Source organism: Oncorhynchus kisutch, linkage group LG11 (assembly GCF_002021735.2).
Source record: "Oncorhynchus kisutch isolate 150728-3 linkage group LG11, Okis_V2, whole genome shotgun sequence".
In the NCBI taxonomy this organism is placed as follows: domain Eukaryota; kingdom Metazoa; phylum Chordata; class Actinopteri; order Salmoniformes; family Salmonidae; genus Oncorhynchus; species Oncorhynchus kisutch.
In genome coordinates this window covers 83,108,063-83,130,260 of record NC_034184.2, presented here as the reverse complement: position 1 = coordinate 83,130,260, position 22,198 = coordinate 83,108,063, and the positions used below count along the sequence as shown (strand labels likewise).

Below are 22,198 nucleotides of genomic sequence, written 5' to 3'. Positions count from 1 at the left end.
ATATAGTATGGTATTAACTGACCCTGTATATAGTATGGTATTAACTGACCCTGTATATAGTATGGTATTAACTGACCCTGTATATAGTATGGTATTAACTGACCCTGTATATAGTATGGTATTAACTGACCCTGTATAAAGTATGGTATTAACTGACCCTGTATATAGTATGGTATTAACTGACCCTGTATATAGTATGGTATTAATTGACCCTGTATATAGTATGGTATTAACTGACCCTGTATATAGTATGGTATTAACTGACCCTGTATATAGTATGTTATTAACTGACCCTGTATAAAGTATGGTATTAACTGACCCTGTATATAGTATGGTATTAACTGACCCTGTATATAGTATGGTATTAATTGACCCTGTATATAGTATGGTATTAACTGACCCTGTATATAGTATGGTATTAACTGACCCTGTATAAAGTATGGTATTAACTGACCCTGTATATAGTATGGTATTAACTGACCCTGTATATAGTATGTTATTAACTGACCCTGTATATAGTATGGTATTAACTGACCCTGTATATAGTATGGTATTAACTGACCCTGTATATAGTATGGTATTAACTGACCCTGTATATAGTATGGTATTAACTGACCCTGTATATAGTATGGTATTAACTGACCCTGTATATAGTATGGTATTAACTGACCCTGTATATAGTATGGTATTAACTGACCCTGTATATAGTATGGTATTAACTGACCCTGCATGTAGTATGGTATTAACTGACCCTGTATATAGTATGGTATTAACTGACCCTGTATATAGTATGGTATTAACTGACCCTGTATATAGTATGGTATTAACTGACCCTGTATCTGTGACCAACAGATGCATATCTGTATTCCCAGTCATGTGAAATCCATTGATTAGGCCTTAAATCATGTATTTAAATTGACTGATTTCATTATATGAACTATAACTCTGTAATATCTTTGAAATTGTTGCATTGTTGCATTTATATTTTTGTTCAGTGGAACTAGAAACGATCAATACAGTAGCATAGCCGGCCCTGTTCTTCATTCACAATGATTACATAATTATGCATCCTTCGCTTCCCCTCACTCATCAACTCACCCATTCACCTCCTTTCTCCCCATGACACGTTACCTAATTTATCTCATCTGTTGTTATATGTGTGAAATTAGTTTCGGTATGAGCCAATTATCTGGGTGATTATCCGCTAGGGTCACTGCACTTTCAACAGTCAGGAGAAGAAGAGGCGACGGGGGAAACCATTCAAAAAATGGTTATAAAATCCAGTTCTGTGTGTGATATTAAGATTCTAACACTGACAGTGTGTTGTATAGACTTATTTAAGAATAGGCAAGGATGGAAGTCGGGGAGGGCATGATAAAACAAATGGCAGATTAATTCATTCATGAGCAGCCGAAATGTCTTATTTCGCGGTTCTAGTGTTAAAACTACATTTTCTCTACACCCCATGGGGATTTTTTTTCTTCTAGAATTGCAGGAAACTAACTTTAAACATAACATGTACTCGCCGCAGTCAACAGGGGGGCCACTAAAAATGTTGTTTTTTCTCGCATGAGAATGTGCTAATGTAATGAATGACACGTTTTACGAGGCTACTTACAGGAAGCTATACACCAGCTGTTCGTTGTACAGTAGGCTACGATGCTTTTGTCATCACAAAACAAGTTAAGCAAGTTGCATACACTAGTATCAGAAGCCCATCCCACCCGGCAATAAACCACAACGCGTCTTTTTCGTGTTTTAGACAGCGCGTTTAAACACTGACTAACCGTAGCTGGCCAAGACAAGGGAGCGGATTTCAATCAGAGGTGCATCGCTGCCGACTCGTTTCAGTGGCGCCCAGAGACCTGAGTCACTTTTCACTTCTACCTCCACTGGATTGCGGTTTTCACACGGACCTGTTGGAATATAACATGTTGAACATGGAAAGGAAAACGTTTTGTATGACATTGTGTATTGTACTATTTTTTACAAACTGTGTTTCAGGTGAGTCAAAAACTCCACGTGCAATTAAAATATAAAACTAGCCTCTACAATCCTAAAAGCTGTACACTAGACAAATAGTCCAGACGGGTTTAGCTGACAACATCACGAAAACGATGCACACGCTTCAATGGGGCAGAAGTCCACGTGTCGTTGTGATTCTGGATGTTCAGATAGTTAGGAACAATGAGCATGTTTACATGCGCACAGTATCCGGAATAGTAGCTCATAACCCGCTTAATAGCTAATATCCCGTTTAAGATTTTATTCGGGGTAAACTGTTTACATTCACTTTTAATATCCCGCTCACGAGTATCCCTGTACCATAAATAAAGACAATTCCTAATTTAAATTCATATAGGTTACATGGAATAGTAACTGAAATCTGGACAATGACTGTAGGCCTATAATATAATATTAACTCCTAGTAAAATGGTACAATAAAGTTTAATTTTGTCTCGGGAACAGCAACGGATAAATATTTTTTGTTTGTTTACATTTGAGTCATTTAGCAAACGCTATTTTCCAGAGCTACTTATGATTTCTTTCTTTCAGCATCTCTTGAGGAAATACGAATGTGAGTGTAACGTGTTATCTTTAACACTGTTATGCAAGAAGACAGTATTTCGACCACATCAAATATGCAACTCAAGATGAACTGAAGTCTAATCAGAAACGTGTTTAATCGTTTTCTCAGCTTTTAAATGTCCTTAAAACCGGTCAAACCGATGACATTTTGGACCATGTTGCACAGAACACATTTTTACACTGTTTTGGAGTTCTTGCATATTTTTCTCCCCGATCCCTAAATGAAACAGACAACTTTAGCAGTGTTAAATAGATTACTAATGCATTCATTCTATCAATGTAATACATTATTCTGGTGAGAACTACCTTATTTAGTCTTCTGGGGGCAACAAGTTATGACAGAAGAGAAGCTGCATGTATCAAACTATAGTTGACACACAGTGGCCTGACAAATGTCAGAAATTATAATAGGGCCTAACAAATGTCGGAAATTCTAATAGGGACTAACAAATGTCGGAAATTATAATAGGGCCTAACAAATGTCGGAAATTATAAGTAGAAACGTGTCTAAATTATGGTCAAGTAACATTAGGCTACAATGTCCAGTACAGAGTTATCAGCAAAAAAAGAAAGATTATTATGGAATTATTACGGAGGATTGAAATGCTCAGGTAGCCTAGTTTTTGAAGTAATTTGTTTGACAATCGGACAGAGTCATCACACAACACACATGACATGCGAAACTGAATACATACGTATCCTGAATAATAACGGGATATTGGTGTGCATGTAAACGGGTCAATGACAAGACGCTGTCTTGTGGAGAATCAGGTGTCTCAATTCAGATCGTTTAATCTTGTTGTTGTTCTTGATACCATGTCTTGTTTTGAGGCGTATCGACTGATGTCTATGCTAATATGTCAAAAAAAAATCGCTCGCTGGCTAACCAACAACTGTAACAAGGTATTTGAGAGACAACAAGTGCTCATTGTGAAAATGTATTTATGTTTTCAATAAACATAGGAGACTAAATATGGTTTACACGTTGTCAACAACCTAAACCAATCCCGTCTGTTTTGAACACCTGTTGGTTTTGTTGCTAAACAACACACAAGTCTATATGGATAAATCACATACTGCATTTAAAAGCCACAGTGTCCTAACTTTTTGTTGGCAACTTCTTGGATCAGGCTTAGTACAGGGAATGTCCCATGTGATGCTCTTATGCAAAGGCACACTGTCCTAATTATTTCACTCATTGTCATTGTCTAACATTACATGTAGGTAACTGATCTTGTTCTTCATGTAGGTAACTGATCTTGTTCTTCATGTAGGTAACTGATCTTGTTAATCATGTAGGTAACTGATCTTGTTCTTCATGTAGGTAACTGATCTTGTCCTTCATGTAGGTAACTGATCTTATCCTTCATGTAGGTAACTGATCTTGTTAATCATGTAGGTAACTGATCTTGTCCTTCATGTAGGTAACTGATCTTGTTCTTCATGTAGGTAACTGATCTTGTTCTTCATGTAGGTAACTGATCTTATCCTTCATGTAGGTAACTGATCTTGTTCTTCGTGTGGGTAACTGATCTTGTTAATCATGTAGGTAACTGATCTTGTTCTTCATGTAGGTAACTGATCTTGTTCTTCATGTAGGTAACTGATCTTGTTAATCATGTAGGTAACTGATCTTGTTATTCATGTAGGTAACTGATCTTGTCCTTCATGTAGGTAACTGATCTTGTCCTTCATGTAGGTAACTGATCTTGTTCTTCATGTAGGTAAATGATCTTGTTAATCATGTAGGTAACTGATCTTGTTCTTCATGTAGGTAACTGATCTTGTCCTTCATGTAGGTAACTGATCATGTTCTTCATGTAGGTAACTGATCTTGTTAATCATGTAGGTAACTGATCTTGTTCTTCATGTAGGTAACTGATCTTGTTCTTCATATAGGTAACTGATCATGTTCTTCATGTAGGTAACTGATCTTGTTAATCATGTAGGTAACTGATCTTGTTCTTCATGTAGGTAACTGATCTTGTTCTTCATGTAGGTAACTGATCTTGTTCTTCATGTGGGTAACTGATCTTGTTCTTCATATAGGTAACTGATCTTGTCATTCATGTAGGTAACTGATCTTGTCCTTCATGTAGGTAACTGATCTTGTTCTTCATGTAGGTAACTGATCTTGTCCTTCATGTAGGTAACTGATCTTGTTCTTCATGTAGGTAACTGATCTTGTTAATCATGTAGGTAACTGATCTTGTTATTCATGTAGGTAACTGATCTTGTTAATCATGTAGGTAACTGATCTTGTTATTCATGTAGGTAACTGATCTTGTCCTTCATGTAGGTAGCTGATCTTGTTCTTCATGTAGGTAACTGATCTTGTTAATCATGTAGGTAACTGATCTTGTTCTTCATGTAGGTAACTGATCTTGTTCTTCATGTAGGTAACTGATCTTGTCCTTCATGTAGGTAACTGATCTTGTTCTTCATGTAGGTAACTGATCTTGTTAATCATGTAGGTAACTGATCTTGTTATTCATGTAGGTAACTGATCTTGTTAATCATGTAGGTAACTGATCTTGTTATTCATGTAGGTAACTGATCTTGTCCTTCATGTAGGTAACTGATCTTGTTAATCATGTAGGTAACTGATCTTGTCCTTCATGTAGGTAACTGATCTTGTTCTTCATGTAGGTAACTGATCTTGTCCTTCATGTAGGTAACTGATCTTGTTCTTCATGTAGGTAACTGATCTTGTTAATCATGTAGGTAACTGATCTTGTTATTCATGTAGGTAACTGATCTTGTTAATCATGTAGGTAACTGATCTTGTTATTCATGTAGGTAACTGATCTTGTCCTTCATGTAGGTAGCTGATCTTGTTCTTCATGTAGGTAACTGATCTTGTTAATCATGTAGGTAACTGATCTTGTTCTTCATGTAGGTAACTGATCTTGTTCTTCATGTAGGTAACTGATCTTGTTCTTCATGTAGGTAACTATCCCAAGGCACAGAACGTTTCCTGGTTGTCTATCAACTTCAAAACACTGCTTATGTGGGATCCTAAACCTTTCAACTATTCATACACTGTTGAATATTCTGTGTAAGTAAATCATTCACATGCTGATATTACAGTGCTGTGAACTTATATGAAGACCGAACAATTCCAAAAAACAGTGTATTTAACTGCCACTTCAATTATTATTAACTAAACATTGAAAAAGCTCCAGTTTCCTACATATCAGGAGCCAAATGCTTTTATTACTTCCTACTACTATTCAAGAAATGTCTTCATGAAACATAAAAAAGATGGTGCCTATAATCCCATGACCATGGGAGGTCTGCACGAATCTATTCTTCCCAGACTCAGTCTCTGACCATGGGAGGTCTGCACTAATCTATTCTTCCCAGACTCAGTCTCTGAAGGGTCAGGTCGATGTGTTGGAGACTCAGTCTCTGACCTTGAAGAGTCAGGTCGATGTGTTGGAGACTCAGTCTCTGACCTTGAAGAGTCAGGTCGATGTGTTGGAGACTCAGTATCTGATCTTGAAGAGTCAGGTCGATGTATTGGAGACTCAGTCTCTGATCTTGAAGAGTCAGGTCGATGTGTTGGAGACTCAGTCTCTGACCTTGAAGAGTCAGGTCGATGTGTTGAAGACTCAGTCTCTGACCTTGAAGAGTCAGGTCGATGTGTTGGAGACTCAGTCTCTGACCTTGAAGAGTCAGGTCGATGTGTTGGAGACTCAGTCTCTGACCTTGAAGAGTCAGGTCGATGTGTTGGAGACTCAGTCTCTGACCTTGAAGAGTCAGGTCGATGTGTTGGAGACTCAGTCTCTGACCTTGAAGAGTCAGGTCGATGTGTTGGAGACTCAGTCTCTGACCTTGAAGAGTCAGGTCGATGTGTTGGAAACTCAGTCTCTGACCTTGAAGAGTCAGGTCGATGTGTTGGAGGGCAGTATAGGAAGGAGAGGGAATACTAGTCTCTGTTTAATTGAAGTACAATGTGTGTGACATGGTGCAATGAGTTCAAGATTATAACTCAAGTTCAAAGATTGCAATTTTGTACTTTTCTTAGTGTTCAACCAAGCATTTAACTGTTAGTTTACACCTGTTGTCTACGAAGCATGTGACAAATACAACCTGATTTGAGATGTTAATTCAGACCCAATGAATGACCTAATGCAACAAAACAAACGTGTTTGAAGATAACGATAACCCTACCATTCCATCTATTTAAGTGTTGGTCAGATAAGAGAGTGGAACCAACAATGTATTCGGACCATGGAGACTGAGTGTGACCTGTCCAACGTTCTGACCGACCTGAAGGCCACATACTCAGCTGACGTCTTCTCAGAACCCCTACACAGAGTGAACTCTGACCTCACAGAGTTCCCCCACACCAGTTCGGAAGGGTTCACCCCTTACCAAGACAGTAGGTACTCCAGCTGTAACAACCACCTGACTCCTGTCATACGGTGACATCCACATGCCAGTGTCAAAATGTTGATTATTCTTTAAAATCACTGGGAAAAGAGGGTTCTTCTATAAATCACTGGGATAGTTCAACAGCATGCCAGTGTCACCAAGTGGGCGCCAGGTGTGACAAGGAAGCATGTCAACGTCTCGTGGTATTTCCCTTCCAGCTCTTATAGGCAGACCTGAGTTCAAGATTGAGGTGAGCAAAGATAAGAGGAAGATCACCCTGTATGTGGAAGACCCTCCCATAGCCCTGTTCAACGAGCAGAACAAACTAAAGACCATGCGGGATGTCTTCGCTGATGAGCTGCAGTACAAAGTCACCTTTGGGAAAGCAACGAGCACGGGTAAGGTAAGTTTAAAAGGGAGGACAGACCTACACTAGAGTAATATTTACAGTTCCTCAGAGTACTCTAGGGCCTACACTAGAGTAATATTTACAGTTCCTCAGAGTACTTTAGGGCCTACACTAGAGTAATATTTACAGTTCCTCAGAGTACTCTAGGGCCTACACTAGAGTAATATTTACAGTTCCTCAGAGTACTCTAGGGCCTACACTAGAGTAATATTTACAGTTCCTCAGAGTACTCTAGGACCTACACTAGAGTAATATTTACAGTTCCTCAGAGTACTCTAAGGCCTACACTAGAGTAATATTTACAGTTCCTCAGAGTACTCTAGGGCCTACACTAGAGTAATATTTACAGTTCCTCAGAGTACTCTAGGGCCTACACTAGAGTAATATTTACAGTTCCTCAGAGTACTCTAGGGCCTGGGACTAGAGTACTCTAGGGCCTACACTAGAGTAATATTTACAGTTCCTCAGAGTACTCTAGGGCCTGGGACTAGAGTACTCTAGGGCCTACACTAGAGTAATATTTACAGTTCCCCAGAGTACTCTAGGGCCTGGGACTAGAGTACTCTAGGGTCTACACTAGAGTAATATTTACAGTTCCTCAGAGTACTCTAGGGCCTACACTAGAGTAATATTTACAGTTCCCCAGAGTACTCTAGGGCCTGGGACTAGAGTACTCTAGGGCCTACACTAGAGTAATATTTACAGTTCCTCAGAGTACTCTAGGGCCTGGGGCTAGAGTACTCTAGGGCCTACACTAGAGTAATATTTACAGTTCCCCAGAGTACTCTAGGGCCTGGGACTAGAGTACTCTAGGGCCTACACTAGAGTAATATTTACAGTTCCTCAGAGTACTCTAGGGCCTGGGGCTAGAGTACTCTAGGGCCTACACTAGAGTAATATTTACAGTTCCTCAGAGTACTCTAGGGCCTGGGGCTAGAGTACTCTAGGGCCTACACTAGAGTAATATTTACAGTTCCTCAGAGTACTCTAGGGCCTGGGGCTAGAGTACTCTAGGGCCTGGGACTAGAGTACTCTAGTGCCTGGGGCTAGAGTACTCTAGGGCCTACACTAGAGTAATATTTACAGTTCCTCAGAGTACTCTAGGGCATGGGGCTAGAGTACTCTAGGGCCTGGGGCTAGAGTACTCTAGGGCCTGGGGCTAGAGTACTCTAGGGCCTGGGGCTAGAGTACTCTAGGGCATGGGGCTAGAGTACTCTAGGGCCTACACTAGAGTAATATTTTTCAGTTCCTCAGAGTACTCTAGGGCCTGGGGCTGAACCCAGTGAGATAGAGGACATTTCTCAATGGTGTAGGAGGAGCAAGTCAAGGAATATAATTAAATAAACTGCAGTGGATGATATGAGTTTGGCCAACATGTAACTTCTGATTATATTGCATGGGAAATCTCTCCCATGCGTGTCATTAATATATACCATTTTAATGACGTTACAACAGTATTGAACAAGTAATAGAAATTGAACTACAGAAGAAGACATAATTACAAGCCCTTCTTTTTGTAATCGTCCCTCTAGAAAACCAAGATGTCTGCCAGCAGTGAGATAGAGCTAGACAGGAGGGATATAGATCCTGGGGTGAGCTACTGCTTCAACGTCCAGGCCTACATCCCCTCCCGCAGCACAGACAAACAGCTGGGAGAGCTCAGTCAAACACAGTGTTCACCGGGTGCCAATAAGTCCTTCTTTGAAGGTAAGGATACTAGCAATGCCAAGGTTATCGGTTCAAGTCCCACAGGGATCACATGCTAATAATATAACGGATGCTGTCACTCACAGGTGGCTGGCGAGGGGAGGACGGCTCCTAATAATGTCTGGAACGGAGCAAATGGAATGATACCATTCCACTTAAACCGCTCCTGTCATTGGACGAGCCCGTCCTCCCCAATTAAGGTTCCACCAACCTCCTGTGCTGTCACTGTACCGTGGGCGGCTGTGCATCTGTTATGTGTCATGTTACTGCATTCATTAAGGAAATCTGTCCCTGTTTTAATATAGAACTCCATAATGTTGGCCATTATAATGAAGGGAGTTGATATTCATATGTTCTACTGAGAATATTGAACACTTAGCTAATGCCAAGACCTGGTATTACAAATATAGAATTACTCACTGTGAGTGATGAGGAGAAGAGGGTTTTCGGTGCTTATCATTTACTCACTGTGAGTGATGAGGAGAAGAGGGTTTTCGGTGCTTATCATTTACTCACTGTGAGTGATGAGGAGAAGAGGGTTTTAGGTGCTTATCATTTACTCACTGTGAGTGATGAGGAGAAGAGGGTTTTCGGTGCTTATCATTTACTCACTGTGAGTGATGAGGAGAAGAGGGTTTTAGGTGCTTATCATTTACTCACTGTGAGTGATGAGGAGAAGAGGGTTTTCGGTGCTTATCATTTACTCACTGTGAGTGATGAGGAGAAGAGGGTTTTAGGTGCTTATCATTTACTCACTGTGAGTGATGAGGAGAAGAGGGTTTTCGGTGCTTATCATTTACTCACTGTGAGTGATGAGGAGAAGAGGGTTTTAGGTGCTTATCATTTACTCGCTGTGAGTGATGAGGAGAAGAGGGTTTTCGGTGCTTATCATTTACTCGCTGTGAGTGATGAGGAGAAGAGGGTTTTAGGTGCTTATCATTTACTCACTGTGAGTGATGAGGAGAAGAGGGTTTTCGGTGCTTATCATTTACTCGCTGTGAGTGATGAGGAGAAGAGGGTTTTAGGTGCTTATCATTTACTCGCTGTGAGTGATGAGGAGAAGATGGTTTTAGGTGCTTATCATTACTCACTGTGAGTGATGAGGAGAAGAGGGTTTTAGGTGCTTATCATTACTCCCTGTGAGTGATGAGGAGAAGAGGGTTTTAGGTGCTTATCATTTGTCATACTGGGTCGATGTGTATGGGATGCAAAAGGGTGAAATAAATATTATTGACTCATGTTTTGACTCATGTGAAGTGCAACACTGCAAAAATTCCTGTGTGTGTGTGTTTGCGTGTGCTCGTGTGTGTGTGTGTGTGTGTCTGTGCACTCGTGTGTGTTTGTGTGCGTGCGCTCGTGTGTGTTTGTGTGCGTGCACTCGTGTGTGTTTGTGTGTGTGCGCTCGTGTGTGTGTGTGTGTATGTGCGCTCGTGTGTGTGTGTGTGCGTGCGCTCGTGTGTGTGCGTGCGCTCGTGTGTGTGTGTGTGTGTGCGCTCGTGTGTGTGTGTGCGTGCGCTCGTTTGTGTGTGTGTGTGCGTGCGCTCGTGTGTGTTTGTGTGCGTGCGCTCGTGTGTGTGTGTGTATATGTGAATCATCATGCAGCCCAATAACAGTCCACCATCCCATTTCCTCTCCAGAGTTTGGAATCGGTGTGATCGCTGGGTTCCTCCTCCTCGTCATTACGATCATAGTAGTGGCTATCGTAGTCACAGTGGTGTGCTGCCAACGCACAAGGAAAGCCAACACAAGTGGGAAAGAAGGAGTGCCACTAAGAAGTGTGTAAAAAAAAATGTATCATCGACACACAATTGGGAACACAATGTACAGCTAAACTGGACTTTGAAATGGAGGCTGCAGGTCAACATTCTTCTGTGAAGTCGCACAGTGAATATGTTACACATAACTGTCGTGTAGATTTTGTTTCCTTTTTATTTGTTGAAGTGACACTTCTACTGCTGTGAATATTAGCTTTCAGAAACACTACCACTACCACTACCACTACCAATACTACTACCACTACCACTACCACTACCACTACCACTACCACTACCAATACCACTACCAATACCACTACCACTACCACTACCAATACTACTACCACTACCACTACCACTACCACTACCACTACCACTACCACTACCAATACCACTACCAATACCACTACCACTACCACTACCACTACCACTACCAATACCACTACCACTACCACTACCAATACCACTACCAATACCACTACCAATACCACTACCACTACCACTACCAATACCACTACCACTACCACTACCACTACCAATACCACTACCACTACCACTACCAATACCACTACCACTACCACTACCAATACCACTACCACTACCACTACCACTACCACTACCAATACCACTACCACTACCAATACCACTACCACTACCACCACCACTACCACTACCACCACCACTACCACTACCACTACCAATACCACTACCACTACCACTACCACTACCAATACCACTACCACTACCAATACCACTACCACTACCACTACCAATACCACTACCACTACCACTACCAATACTACTACCACTACCAATACCACTACCACTACCAATACTACTACCACTACCACTACCACTACCAAAACCACTACCACTACCAATACCACTACCACTACCAATACCACTACCACTACCACTACCACTACCAATACCACTACCACTACCACTACCACTACCACTACCAATACCTCTACCAATACCACTACCACTACCACTACCAATACCTCTACCACTACCACTACCACTACCAATACCACTACCACTACCAATACCACTACCACTACCAATACCACTACCACTACCACTACCAATACCACTACCACTACCACTACCACCACCACCACCACTACCACTACCACTACCACTACCAATACCACTACCACTACCACTACCACCACCACTACCACTACCACTACCACCACCACTACCACTTCCAATACCACTACCACCACCACTACCACTACCACCACCAATACCACTACCACTACCACTACCAATACCACTACCACTAGGATATATCATTTTTTTAATGAAGATCCCTAATGTATTATGTGTAGTCATTCTGGAAGTACTATTTGTTCATTTGGCTATTTGAAGATATATTTATGTTGTAAAGCAGGGATCAACAACTACAGCCGCAGGGCTGATTTTCTTCTTGAGTGGATGGTCGGGGGGCCGGAACATCTTTACAAATCATTTGTAGACTGTAAATTGACCACAAGAAGCCCCAACAGATAGTCATTTCAAATCTTCACTACATTTGTATAAGATCACGTTTGTCTCCATTATGCGTGGGAATACTTAGGAACAGACTTCTTCAAATTAAAATCATTAGGATCTGATTTCCTGGTGTTTTAACAGTCTATTGTGTCCACAAAATAAAAATATTCTTTATTTGTTATTTTGCTCAGAAAACACCTGCTGGCGTGCCGCCAGTTGAGGACCCCTGGTTCAGAGGTTTGAGTGATCAGTAAATAGTATTGTCTTGAGATTTAATATATATTTATACCAAACAGTTAGGCAAATACGTAAGAGTAAAAGCCATAAATAATACACTATGGTCAAATTCATAGAGTATGCAATGTAGGTCAAGTCTCCAAAATTGCAAACAGGTAGTATGCTTGGAAAAAGGGTACATCCCGATGGTCATTGTAAAACAATGCATTTTACTTCCAAATGACCTTGAATGCTCCATTTAGATAGCTCACTCGTTTACATTTGAAGTTTCCTCATCTGTCTGTGTTTTACTTCAATAAATAAACTATATAGCGTGAAAGGACTGATTGCTACGTTCATTTTAAGATGTCAGGCTTAAAAATACGTTCAACCATTTTGGTACCCAAACCAGACGCAACTGGTTTCCATGTGGCCAAGAGACGTCATGTGATCTCTTACTGCCATCTAGGGGACAAACTGGGTATCAGACAGGGGAATATATACATTTAAATCAATGGATAGATAGAGACTTCAGCTTGGCAAGTTGCAAAAACAGCTGCGCTTTTAAAATGGCTGTGATCCAATGGGTATTCGCAAATGTGTAGAGGGCCACCATTAGGTCAAATATCTAATAATACAATAAACGTGTTATCCTTTTAGAACAGTAATTGGTGATGTATTTTATTTGAAACTTTAAAATCTCTTATGCACCAACATGGGGACAATTGGGGGACAATTGGGAGACAATTGGGGGACCCCCCCTCCCACCCCCCTCACACACTCCCTGAAAAAAATGAATTAATACAAATATGAATTTCAGTTGTTTTGGCTGTACCTCAGGCTCTGTTGGTGTCACAGTTTCTGACACCTTTATCAGTTCCTACCTTTCTAACAGTACTACGCATGTGTTTATTGGACTTACAGTTCAGTAACTGCAATGTACTTCATGAACGTAGTATACAATATTATGCCTTGTTTGGTCAACAATGTCAGGGTTGAAGAGGTTAAAAACAGACAGCATATTAGACCTGTAGCAGCTCATTGTTGACTTTCTGATGATGCCTCTGTGTGTGTGTGTGTGTGGGGTGTGTGTGTGTGTGTGTGTGTGTGTCTGTGTGTGTGGGGGGGGGGGGGGGGGGTGTATGTGTGTGTGTGTGTGGGGGGGGTGTCTGTGTGTGTGTGGGGGGGGGTGTATGTGTGTGTGTGTCTGTGTGTGTGTGTGTGGGGGGGGTGTGTGTGTGTGTGTGTGTGTGTGTGTGTGTGTGTGTGTGTGTGTGTGTGTGTGTGTGTGTGTGTGTGTGTGTGTGTGTGCGTGTGTGTGTGTGTGTCAGACCTTGCGTTTTGCCACTGCTGTTTGGTAAACACATTTCCCATCAGTCTGAATGTAGCTGATGGTCATACTGTTCTCTGTGACTACAAAGTAAGTGAATCCTCCGGACGTAAGGTTGACAGCGTTGGAGAACCGTTGCCATGGCGACGGGAAGGTCTTGACGTGTTTGGTGGATAGGTCTACAAAGTTCCCGCTCCCGCTGACCACGTAGGAACTCCCATCATCCTCTCTGATAAACTGGTGAGAGTACAGAGAGTCAGGTCAACGTCAGTTGTTCAAATAAGTGACTGTAAAAACGGGAACATTTGTCTTTCAAAACTCTTATCACTTTTCAAACTGTCAGTTTGTTATTGTATGTATATGTATGGTCATAATATGTATGATAACCACCTGTATGCTGTGGTCATGGCCACTCAGGTAGACTGTGACATTATACTTCTTCAGCAGAGGCCGTAGTCTACGCACAAGACACTTTGTAGGGCCGTGATGACCAATGGACCACACAGGATAGTGACCAGCCACCACAAGGAACTCTGACCTGGGAGAGAATGACAGATAAAAGACTGTGTTAGCCCCCTGAGCTAAAACAGAGGTATTATCTTCTGGAAGCTAGCACAAGTCTTCATGTGTCAGGAAAGGTTACTCATCATGCGCGTGTGGTTCAACAAACCAACTCTTGTTACAGGAGTTTTCTATTCCACATTCAGTAACAGTTGAGGAATGTGTATGTAGCAGTGTGAAGGTATTTCTTGATTCAAATAGTGATGAGAGTGGAGGAGTCTAAAAGAGGGGTGTGGTCAGTCAGGGATCTCAAAAAGAGGGGTGTGGTCAGTCAGGGATCTCTAAAAGAGGGGTGTGGCCAGTCAGGGATCTCTTCATGGTTCGAAATCTTCACATTATTTTCTCAAGGCTCAAACGACAACTTATTAAATCAAATACTTTTATTTTCCTCCACCTTGAAAAACATTTAATCCATCCAAGCCATTATTTACTCACAGAACAAGTTGTCTGCTGTTTCACCAATGTGCTTGAACAGTGTATACTTAATGAGAGGCTGTGTTTGACCTGTTGCCTTTCAGGGCCAGTTTCTCAAACCTAGATTAAGCATAGTCCTAGACTATCTATGCTTAATCTGGTTCCAGGAAACTGGACCATATGGACCTTACTTGCTGTTTGCCAGTCTGGAGTTGATCCAGTCCAACTGCTTGGCAGAAGCCCCCAGGTCTTCCTTTCCTTTGGGCTGGGTCCCCTCGTAGTTTTTCCCACATAGCACCACTGTGTCAATCATCAGGATGGTCACTGACACGTTACTCTGGGGAACCTTGAACTGGAGCTCATAGTACAACTCCGGGAACCTCCTGAGGCAACAAGAGGAGAGAACAACACAGAATGTCCTGTTTTGTGTGGCTCAGTTGGTAAGAGAGTGTCGCTAGCAAAGAACAAGAAGGGTGTGGGTTGAATTCCCAAACAGGGATCACATACTCTAAATGTATACACTATTTGAATGAAAGCATCTGCTAATTGACATGTGAATGTTGTTTTCAGGATGTGTGGCGTTTTACGGTTTTAAAACACAGTTTTTAAAGATCTTTACTAATGCTGCTCACCATCTCTTCGATCTGCTCGAGTAAGCGATCTGAGCGGAGACGTTGTTAATGTGGTCATGGTTCCCTGCCACCAAGTACCAAGGGATGTCAACCAGCGAGGAATGGGAGAAGACATCCTCAAAGGTACACTGCAGGAGAAATAAAAAAGACCAAAAAAATGGATAATTACCAACCCAGGAAAATGACTGAAGGATGAAAAACTAGAGTGATATGATATATAACGGATATATATATATAGCATATCAATAGTCATGTTATAATGAATAACATTTCTGTGTGCTGCAACACTAATACAATCTGAATGCTCTGAAGAAATAGTTGATGTACAATATTTTACCACAAGAGGGCATGACGCTTCACTTAATTTCAGGGAGAAAAAAAAGGAGAATCAAGTGCTCTAGGAGTGAGAAAAGAAAGTGTCCTCTTCGCTATACAAGAACACGGTGATCTGAACACGGCTCCGTCTTGTCAGTTTGTGTTACGTCACTGTGTTCTTCAACTAACAAGAGGATTCACTACAGACCCTGGTTTCGATTCCGGGCTGTATCACAACCGGCCGTGATTGGGAGTCCCATAGGGCGGCATACAATTGGCCCAGAGTCTTCTGGGTTAGGGTTTGGCCGGGGTAGGCCATCATTGTAAATAAGAATTTGTTCTTAACTGACTTGCCTAGTTAATAAAAGGTCACATTTTTAAAAATTGTTTTTAAAACACATTCTCTCTCTCACAAAGTTGGCTAGCTGCTTAGAAACATGGAACAACTGTGACGCAACACTTCTTATCGCAATGCATATTTCACAATCTGTTACACAGAATGGAGCATTAGATATTTAGTTTGCTCTCTTGCCATTTTCAAAGTCCTTCCGTATGTCTGTTGTATGTGTGTTCCGTGTTCACATTCTTCACAATGCCACACACGACAGATAGGTTAGATATGTTGAGATGTTAAGTTACAATCTAACTGCCTATGGTAAGATATGTTTATTAGGAGTTGTCACAACAGTTGATGAGTTTTTCATCACAATAATGTTTGCTGTCGTGTGGCGTTTCAACCCAAGCCTATGGCTGCGTTTACACAGGTCGAACATTTCAGATTTATTTTTTGCCAATAATTGGTATTTTGAACAAACAGATCAGATCTGGGCTGGCTATGTAAACGCAGCCTATGTGTTGCAGTGTGAACAGTGCTGCAGAGCGACTGTATTGCGAACTGTAGTGTGAAGTGACCTTGAAGCGGTGATCATTCACGTCCTCCACTCCTTTGTAGTAGAAATGATCTCCCAGACTGAGGACAAAGTCCAATCCCAGAGTCTGTGCCGTCCGGGCGAGCTCTGCAGCGATGGCCTGCTCGTGAGGGGTGTAGTAGGGAAATAACGGGATGCCTCCCCAGTCTCCCAGCCCAACAAACCGCAGCGATGCTAAAGGACAGGTGACACAAATAGTGGGGAGAACAAGTATTTGATACACTGCCGATTTTGCAGGTTTTCCTACTTACAAAGCATGTAGTGGTCTGTAATTTTTTTTAGGTACACTTCAACTGTGAGAGACGGAATCTAAAACAAAAATCCAGAAAATCACATTGAATGATTTTTAAGTAATTCATTTGCATTTTATTGCATGACATAAGTATATGATCACCTACCAACCAGTAAGAATTCCGTCTCTCACAGACCTGTTAGTTTTTCTTTAAGAAGCCCTCCTGTATACACAGCAGACCAAAATCTCATTCTTATTTTATTTCCTATTTCATACCATCTCATGTGCTCGAACCAAAGACACTCTTTGGTATAATTACATTACAGTCTGAATATAAATGGATATTAGGAAACAACCACGCAGTAATTTAAGTAATGAAGTTGATTTCGAGATCTGGTAGATAGAAAAGTGTACCTTGTTCCAGTGGCCGGCAGCATGGCCAGAATGCCAAGCACATCATTAGCAGCAGATGAAGATGATACATTCCACCAGTATGGAGAGGTGCAGACCTACCAAACAAAGCCAATGACCCGATTTAGCAGTCCATCAAAGTATCACACACTGAAACAGAAAAACAAAATGCATATGGTTCTCTTTAGAACTGTTTATAAGAGGAAGCAGTATTGTGGTTTCAGAATAACTTCCTGCATTGAGCCATCTGAGAAGAAAAGACTCTGATTGGCTAAGCAATGTCTATCTACTCTGCAAACAGGAACTTTGAGTTACCCTTAAAAATAGATGCGATCACACTAGAAACCAATGCCGATCAGTCTAGACAATCAATTTAATTGACCAAACTAGCATACAATGGCCGTGTATAAGATTGCAATAGTATATTTGGAATGTAAATAAATGAGCTACATACAAGATATCAGCATAGGTTGGAAAAGCATTCCAGGTATAGCTGGTTGAGAGAATGCCAAGAGTGTGCAAAGCTGTCATCAAGGCAAAGGGTGGCTACTTTCACGAATAAAAAATAGAACATATATTTCAATTTATTTAACACTATTTTGGTTACTATATGATTCCATATGCATTATTTCATAGTTTTGATGTCTTCACTATTATTCTACAATGTAGAAAATAGTAAAAATAAAGAAAAACCCTGGAATGAGTAGGTGTGTCCAAACTTTCGACAGGTACTGTACGGTATATGAATACAATTACATAAAAACAAGACATTTAGCACATAAATAAATAAAAACAGAACTTTAACACCTGACTTAATCTATAGCCTGGCTATAAAGGTTCACTCAGTATGTCTCTTGATCTAATGATTTTGATGGGAAAGAATGGTCAGGCCACATCATGTGTGTACTTTAGTTCTACGCCCCAAAAGCCTGTAGTTGGCTATCAATGACCTTTCACCCAGTAAGACCGAGAAAGGGCGTGTTCAAGGCAACAACAAAAAAACGTTTTAAAAATTACGACTCAGGTTACTTTTTTTTTATGACTCTGAGCCAAGGTTCAAATTTGGAATTGGAAAAGTCCTTAGCTACATTACATTATGCCTCTGTATGAAACATATCTATGAGCTACTCAAGTGTCCTCATGAAGCAAATACATACTGTGAGGTCACAGCTCTCATCAAGATAAATCTATGAAGGATAACAGACAAAGTCTATGGAGTTCATTCAGAACGATGACATGTCACAGAGAACAGAACACAGGTATTGTTTGAAGAGGTGCATTTTTAACCTTTACCCTTCAGGGATGAGTCATCCTCAATACCCAATCATTATTCAGGGAGGAGTCATCCTCAAGATCTAATCATTATTCAGGGAGGAGTCATCCTCAAGATCTAATCATTATTCAGGGAGGAGTCATCCTCAAGATCTAATCATTATTCAGGGTGGAGTAATCCTCAATACCTAATCATTATTCAGGGAGGAGTCATCCTCAAGATCTAATCATTATTCAGGGAGGAGTCATCCTCAAGATCTAATCATTATTCAGGGAGGAGTCATCCTCAATATCTAATCATTATTCAGGGAGGAGTCATCCTCAAGATCTAATCATTATTCAGGGAGGAGTCATCCTCAAGATCTAATCATTATTCAGGGAGGAGTCATCCTCAATACCCAATCATTATTCAGGGAGGAGTCATCCTCAAGATCTAATCATTATTCAGGGAGGAGTCATGCTCAGTATCCAATTATTATTCAGGGAGCGTCATGCTCAATATCCAATCATTCTTCAGGGAGGTGTGTTTCTGTCCTCCCATCATGTGTCCCAAGCTCAGGGTTAAATTACAACTACCTATACTTACCACAGTGTTACCTACCTACGGTTGAAGTCAGAAGTTTACATACAGCTTAGCCAAATACATTTAAACTCAGTTTTTCACAATTCCTGACATTTAATCCTAGTAAAAAGTCCCTGTCTTAGATCAGTTAGGATCACCAATTTATTTTAACAATGTGAAATGTCAGAATAATAGTAGAGAGAATGATTTATTTCAACTTTTATTTCTTTCATCACATTCCCAGTGGGTCAGAAGTTTACATACCCTCAATTAGTATTTGGTAGCATTGCCTTTAAATTGGGTCAAACGTGGGTCAAACGTGTCGGGGAGCCTTCCACAATAAGTTGGGTGACTTTGTCCCATTCCTCCTGACAGAGCTGGTGTAACTGAGTCAGGTTTGTAGGCCTCCTTGCTCACACACCCTTTTTCAGTTCTGCCCACACATTTTCCTACCTCATGATGCCATCTATTTTGTGAAGTGTACCAGTACCTCATGCAGCAAAGCACCCCCACAACATGATGCTGCCACCCCCGTGCTTCACTGTTGGGATGGTGTTCTTCGGCTTGCAAGCCTCCCCCTTTTTCCTCCAAACATAACAATGGTCATTATGGCCAAACAGTTCTATTTTTGTTTCATCAGACCAGAGGACATTTCTCCTAAATGTATGATCTTTTTCCCCATGTGCAGTTGCAAACTGTAGTCTGGCTTTTTTATTGCAGTTTTAGAGCAGTGGCTTCCTGCTTGCTGAGCGGCCTTTCAGGTTATGTCGATATAGGACTCGTTTTACTGTGGATATAGATACTTTTGTACCCGTTTCCTCCAGCATCTTCACAAAGTCCTTTGCTGTTGTTCTGGGATTGATTTGCACTTTTCGCACCAAAGTACGTTCATCTCTAGGAGACAGAACCTTCCTGAGCAGTATGACAGCTGCGTGGTCCCATGGTGTTCATACGTGCGTACTATTGTTTATACAGATGAACGTGGTACCTTCAGGCGTTTGGAAATTCCTCCCAAGGATGAACCAGACTTGTGTTCTACAATTTCTTTCTGAGGTCCTGGCTGATTTCTTTTGATTTTCCCATGATGTCAAGCAAAGAGGCACTGAGTTTGATGGTAGGCCTTGAAATACATGCACAGGTACACCTCCAATTGACGCAAATGATGTCAATTATCAGAAGCTTCTAAAGCCATGACAATGTTCTGGAATTTTCCAAGCCGTTTAATAAAGGCACAGTCAACTTAGTGTATGTAAACTTCTGGCCCTCTGAAATTGTAATAGTGAAATAATTTGTCTGTAAACAATTGTTGGAAAAATGACTTGTGTCATGCACAAAGTAGATGTCCTAACAGACTTGCCAAAACTATAATGAGTTAAAAAGACATCTGTGGAGTGGTTGAAAAACAAGTTAATGACTACAACCTAAGTGTATGTAAACTTCTGACTTCAACTGTACCCACCACATAGTGTTACATATCCACCTACCTCATGTTACCTACTTACCTACCTCCCGCCCTCATGTTACCTACTTACCTACCTCCCGCCCTCATGTTACCTACCTCCCGCCCTCATGTTACCTACTTACCTACCTCCTGCCCTCATGTTGCCCTCATGTTCTACTCCTGCCCTCATGTTACCTACTTACCTACCTGCTGCCCTCATGTTACCTACCTCCTGCCCTCATGTTACCTACTTACCTACCTCCTGCCCTCATGTTACCTACTTACCTACCTCCTGCCCACATGTTACCTACTTATCTACCTCCTGCCCTCATGTGACCTACTTACCTACCTCCTGCCCTCATGTTGCCTACCTCCTGCCCTCATGTTACCTACCTCCTGCCCTCATGTTACCTACTTACCTACCTCCTGCCCTCATGTTACCTACTTACCTACCTGCTGCCCTCATGTTACCTACCTCCTGCCCTCATGTTACCTACTTACCTACCTCCTGCCCTCATGTTACCTACTTACCTACCTCCTGCCCTCATGTTACCTACTTACCTACCTCCTGCCCTCATGTTGCCTACCTCCCGCCCTCATGTTACCTACCTCCTGCCCTCATGTTACCTACTTACCTACCTCCTGCCCTCATGTAACCTACTTACCTACCTCCTGCCCTCATGTAACCTACTTACCTACCTCCTGCCCTCATGTTGCCTACCTCCCGCCCTCATGTTACCTACCTCCTGCCCTCATGTTACCTACCTCCTGCCCTCATGTTACCTACTTACCTACCTCCTGCCCTCATGTTACCTACTTACCTACCTGCTGCCCTCATGTTACCTACCTCCTGCCCTCATGTTGCCTACTTACCTACCTGCTGCCCTCATGTTACCTACCTCCTGCCCTCATGTTACCTACTTACCTACCTCCTGCCCTCATGTTACCTACTTACCTACCTCCTGCCCTCATGTTACCTACTTACCTACCTCCTGCCCTCATGTTACCTACTTACCTACCTCCTGCCCTCATGTTACCTACTTACCTACCTCCTGCCCTCATGTTACCTACTTACCTACCTCCTGCCCTCATGTTGCCTACCTCCCGCCCTCATGTTACCTACCTCCTGCCCTCATGTTACCTACCTCCTGCCCTCATGTTACCTACTTACCTACCTCCTGCCCTCATGTTACCTACTTACCTACCTCCTGCCCTCATGTTACCTACTTACCTACCTCCTGCCCTCATGTTACCTACTTACCTACCTCCTGCCCTCATGTTATCTACTTACCTACCTCCTGCCCTCATGTTGCCTACTTACCTACCTCCTGCCCTCATGTTACCTACTTACCTACCTCCTGCCCTCATGTTACCTACCACAGTGTAACCTACTTAACTACCTCCTGCCCTCATGTTGCCTACTTACCTACCTCCTGCCCTCATGTTGCCTACCTCCCGCCCTCATGTTGCCTACTTACCTACCTCCTGCCCTCATGTTACCTACTTACCTACCTCCTGCCCTCATGTTACCTACCAGTGTTACC

General features: G+C 41.8%; 2 protein-coding genes across 2 annotated transcripts; one reads left to right on the top strand and one right to left on the bottom strand.

Annotated features, from left to right (window-relative positions):
* Positions 1–1,720: 1,720 nt before the first annotated feature.
* LOC109875793 (tissue factor-like) lies at positions 1,721–11,162 on the top strand. Its single transcript, XM_031836414.1, has 6 exons — positions 1,721–2,004; positions 5,539–5,647; positions 6,783–6,976; positions 7,188–7,372; positions 8,911–9,085; positions 10,723–11,162. Exons 1-6 carry the CDS (start codon positions 1,932–1,934, stop codon positions 10,866–10,868), a joined length of 882 nt encoding a protein of 293 aa, XP_031692274.1. The 5' UTR covers positions 1,721–1,931; the 3' UTR covers positions 10,869–11,162.
* A 2,041-nt stretch (positions 11,163–13,203) lies between these two features.
* On the bottom strand, positions 13,204–17,585 carry LOC109875787 (tartrate-resistant acid phosphatase type 5-like). The gene is made up of 6 exons (XM_020468194.2): positions 17,383–17,585; positions 16,720–16,910; positions 15,493–15,620; positions 15,052–15,243; positions 14,276–14,423; positions 13,204–14,122 (listed from the first exon to the last, which is right to left on the bottom strand). The coding sequence occupies exons 1-6, from the start codon at positions 17,450–17,452 to the stop codon at positions 13,883–13,885; spliced, it is 969 nt and encodes a 322-aa protein (XP_020323783.1). The 5' UTR covers positions 17,453–17,585; the 3' UTR covers positions 13,204–13,882.
* Positions 17,586–22,198: the final 4,613 nt, after the last annotated feature.

Coding starts and splice junctions, on each gene's coding strand:
- LOC109875793 (XM_031836414.1), top strand. CDS start 1,932: ATGTTGAACATGGAAAGGAAAACGTTTTGTATGACATTGTGTATTGTA. Junction 5,648..6,782: donor TACACTGTTGAATATTCTGT/GTAAGTAAATCA, acceptor CATCTATTTAAG/TGTTGGTCAGATAAGAGAGT. Junction 7,373..8,910: donor AAGCAACGAGCACGGGTAAG/GTAAGTTTAAAA, acceptor TCGTCCCTCTAG/AAAACCAAGATGTCTGCCAG.
- LOC109875787 (XM_020468194.2), bottom strand. CDS start 17,452: ATGTATCATCTTCATCTGCTGCTAATGATGTGCTTGGCATTCTGGCCA. Junction 15,621..16,719: donor TGAATGATCACCGCTTCAAG/GTCACTTCACAC, acceptor TTTCTCCTGCAG/TGTACCTTTGAGGATGTCTT. Junction 14,424..15,051: donor TCCAGACTGGCAAACAGCAA/GTAAGGTCCATA, acceptor ATTCTCTCCCAG/GTCAGAGTTCCTTGTGGTGG.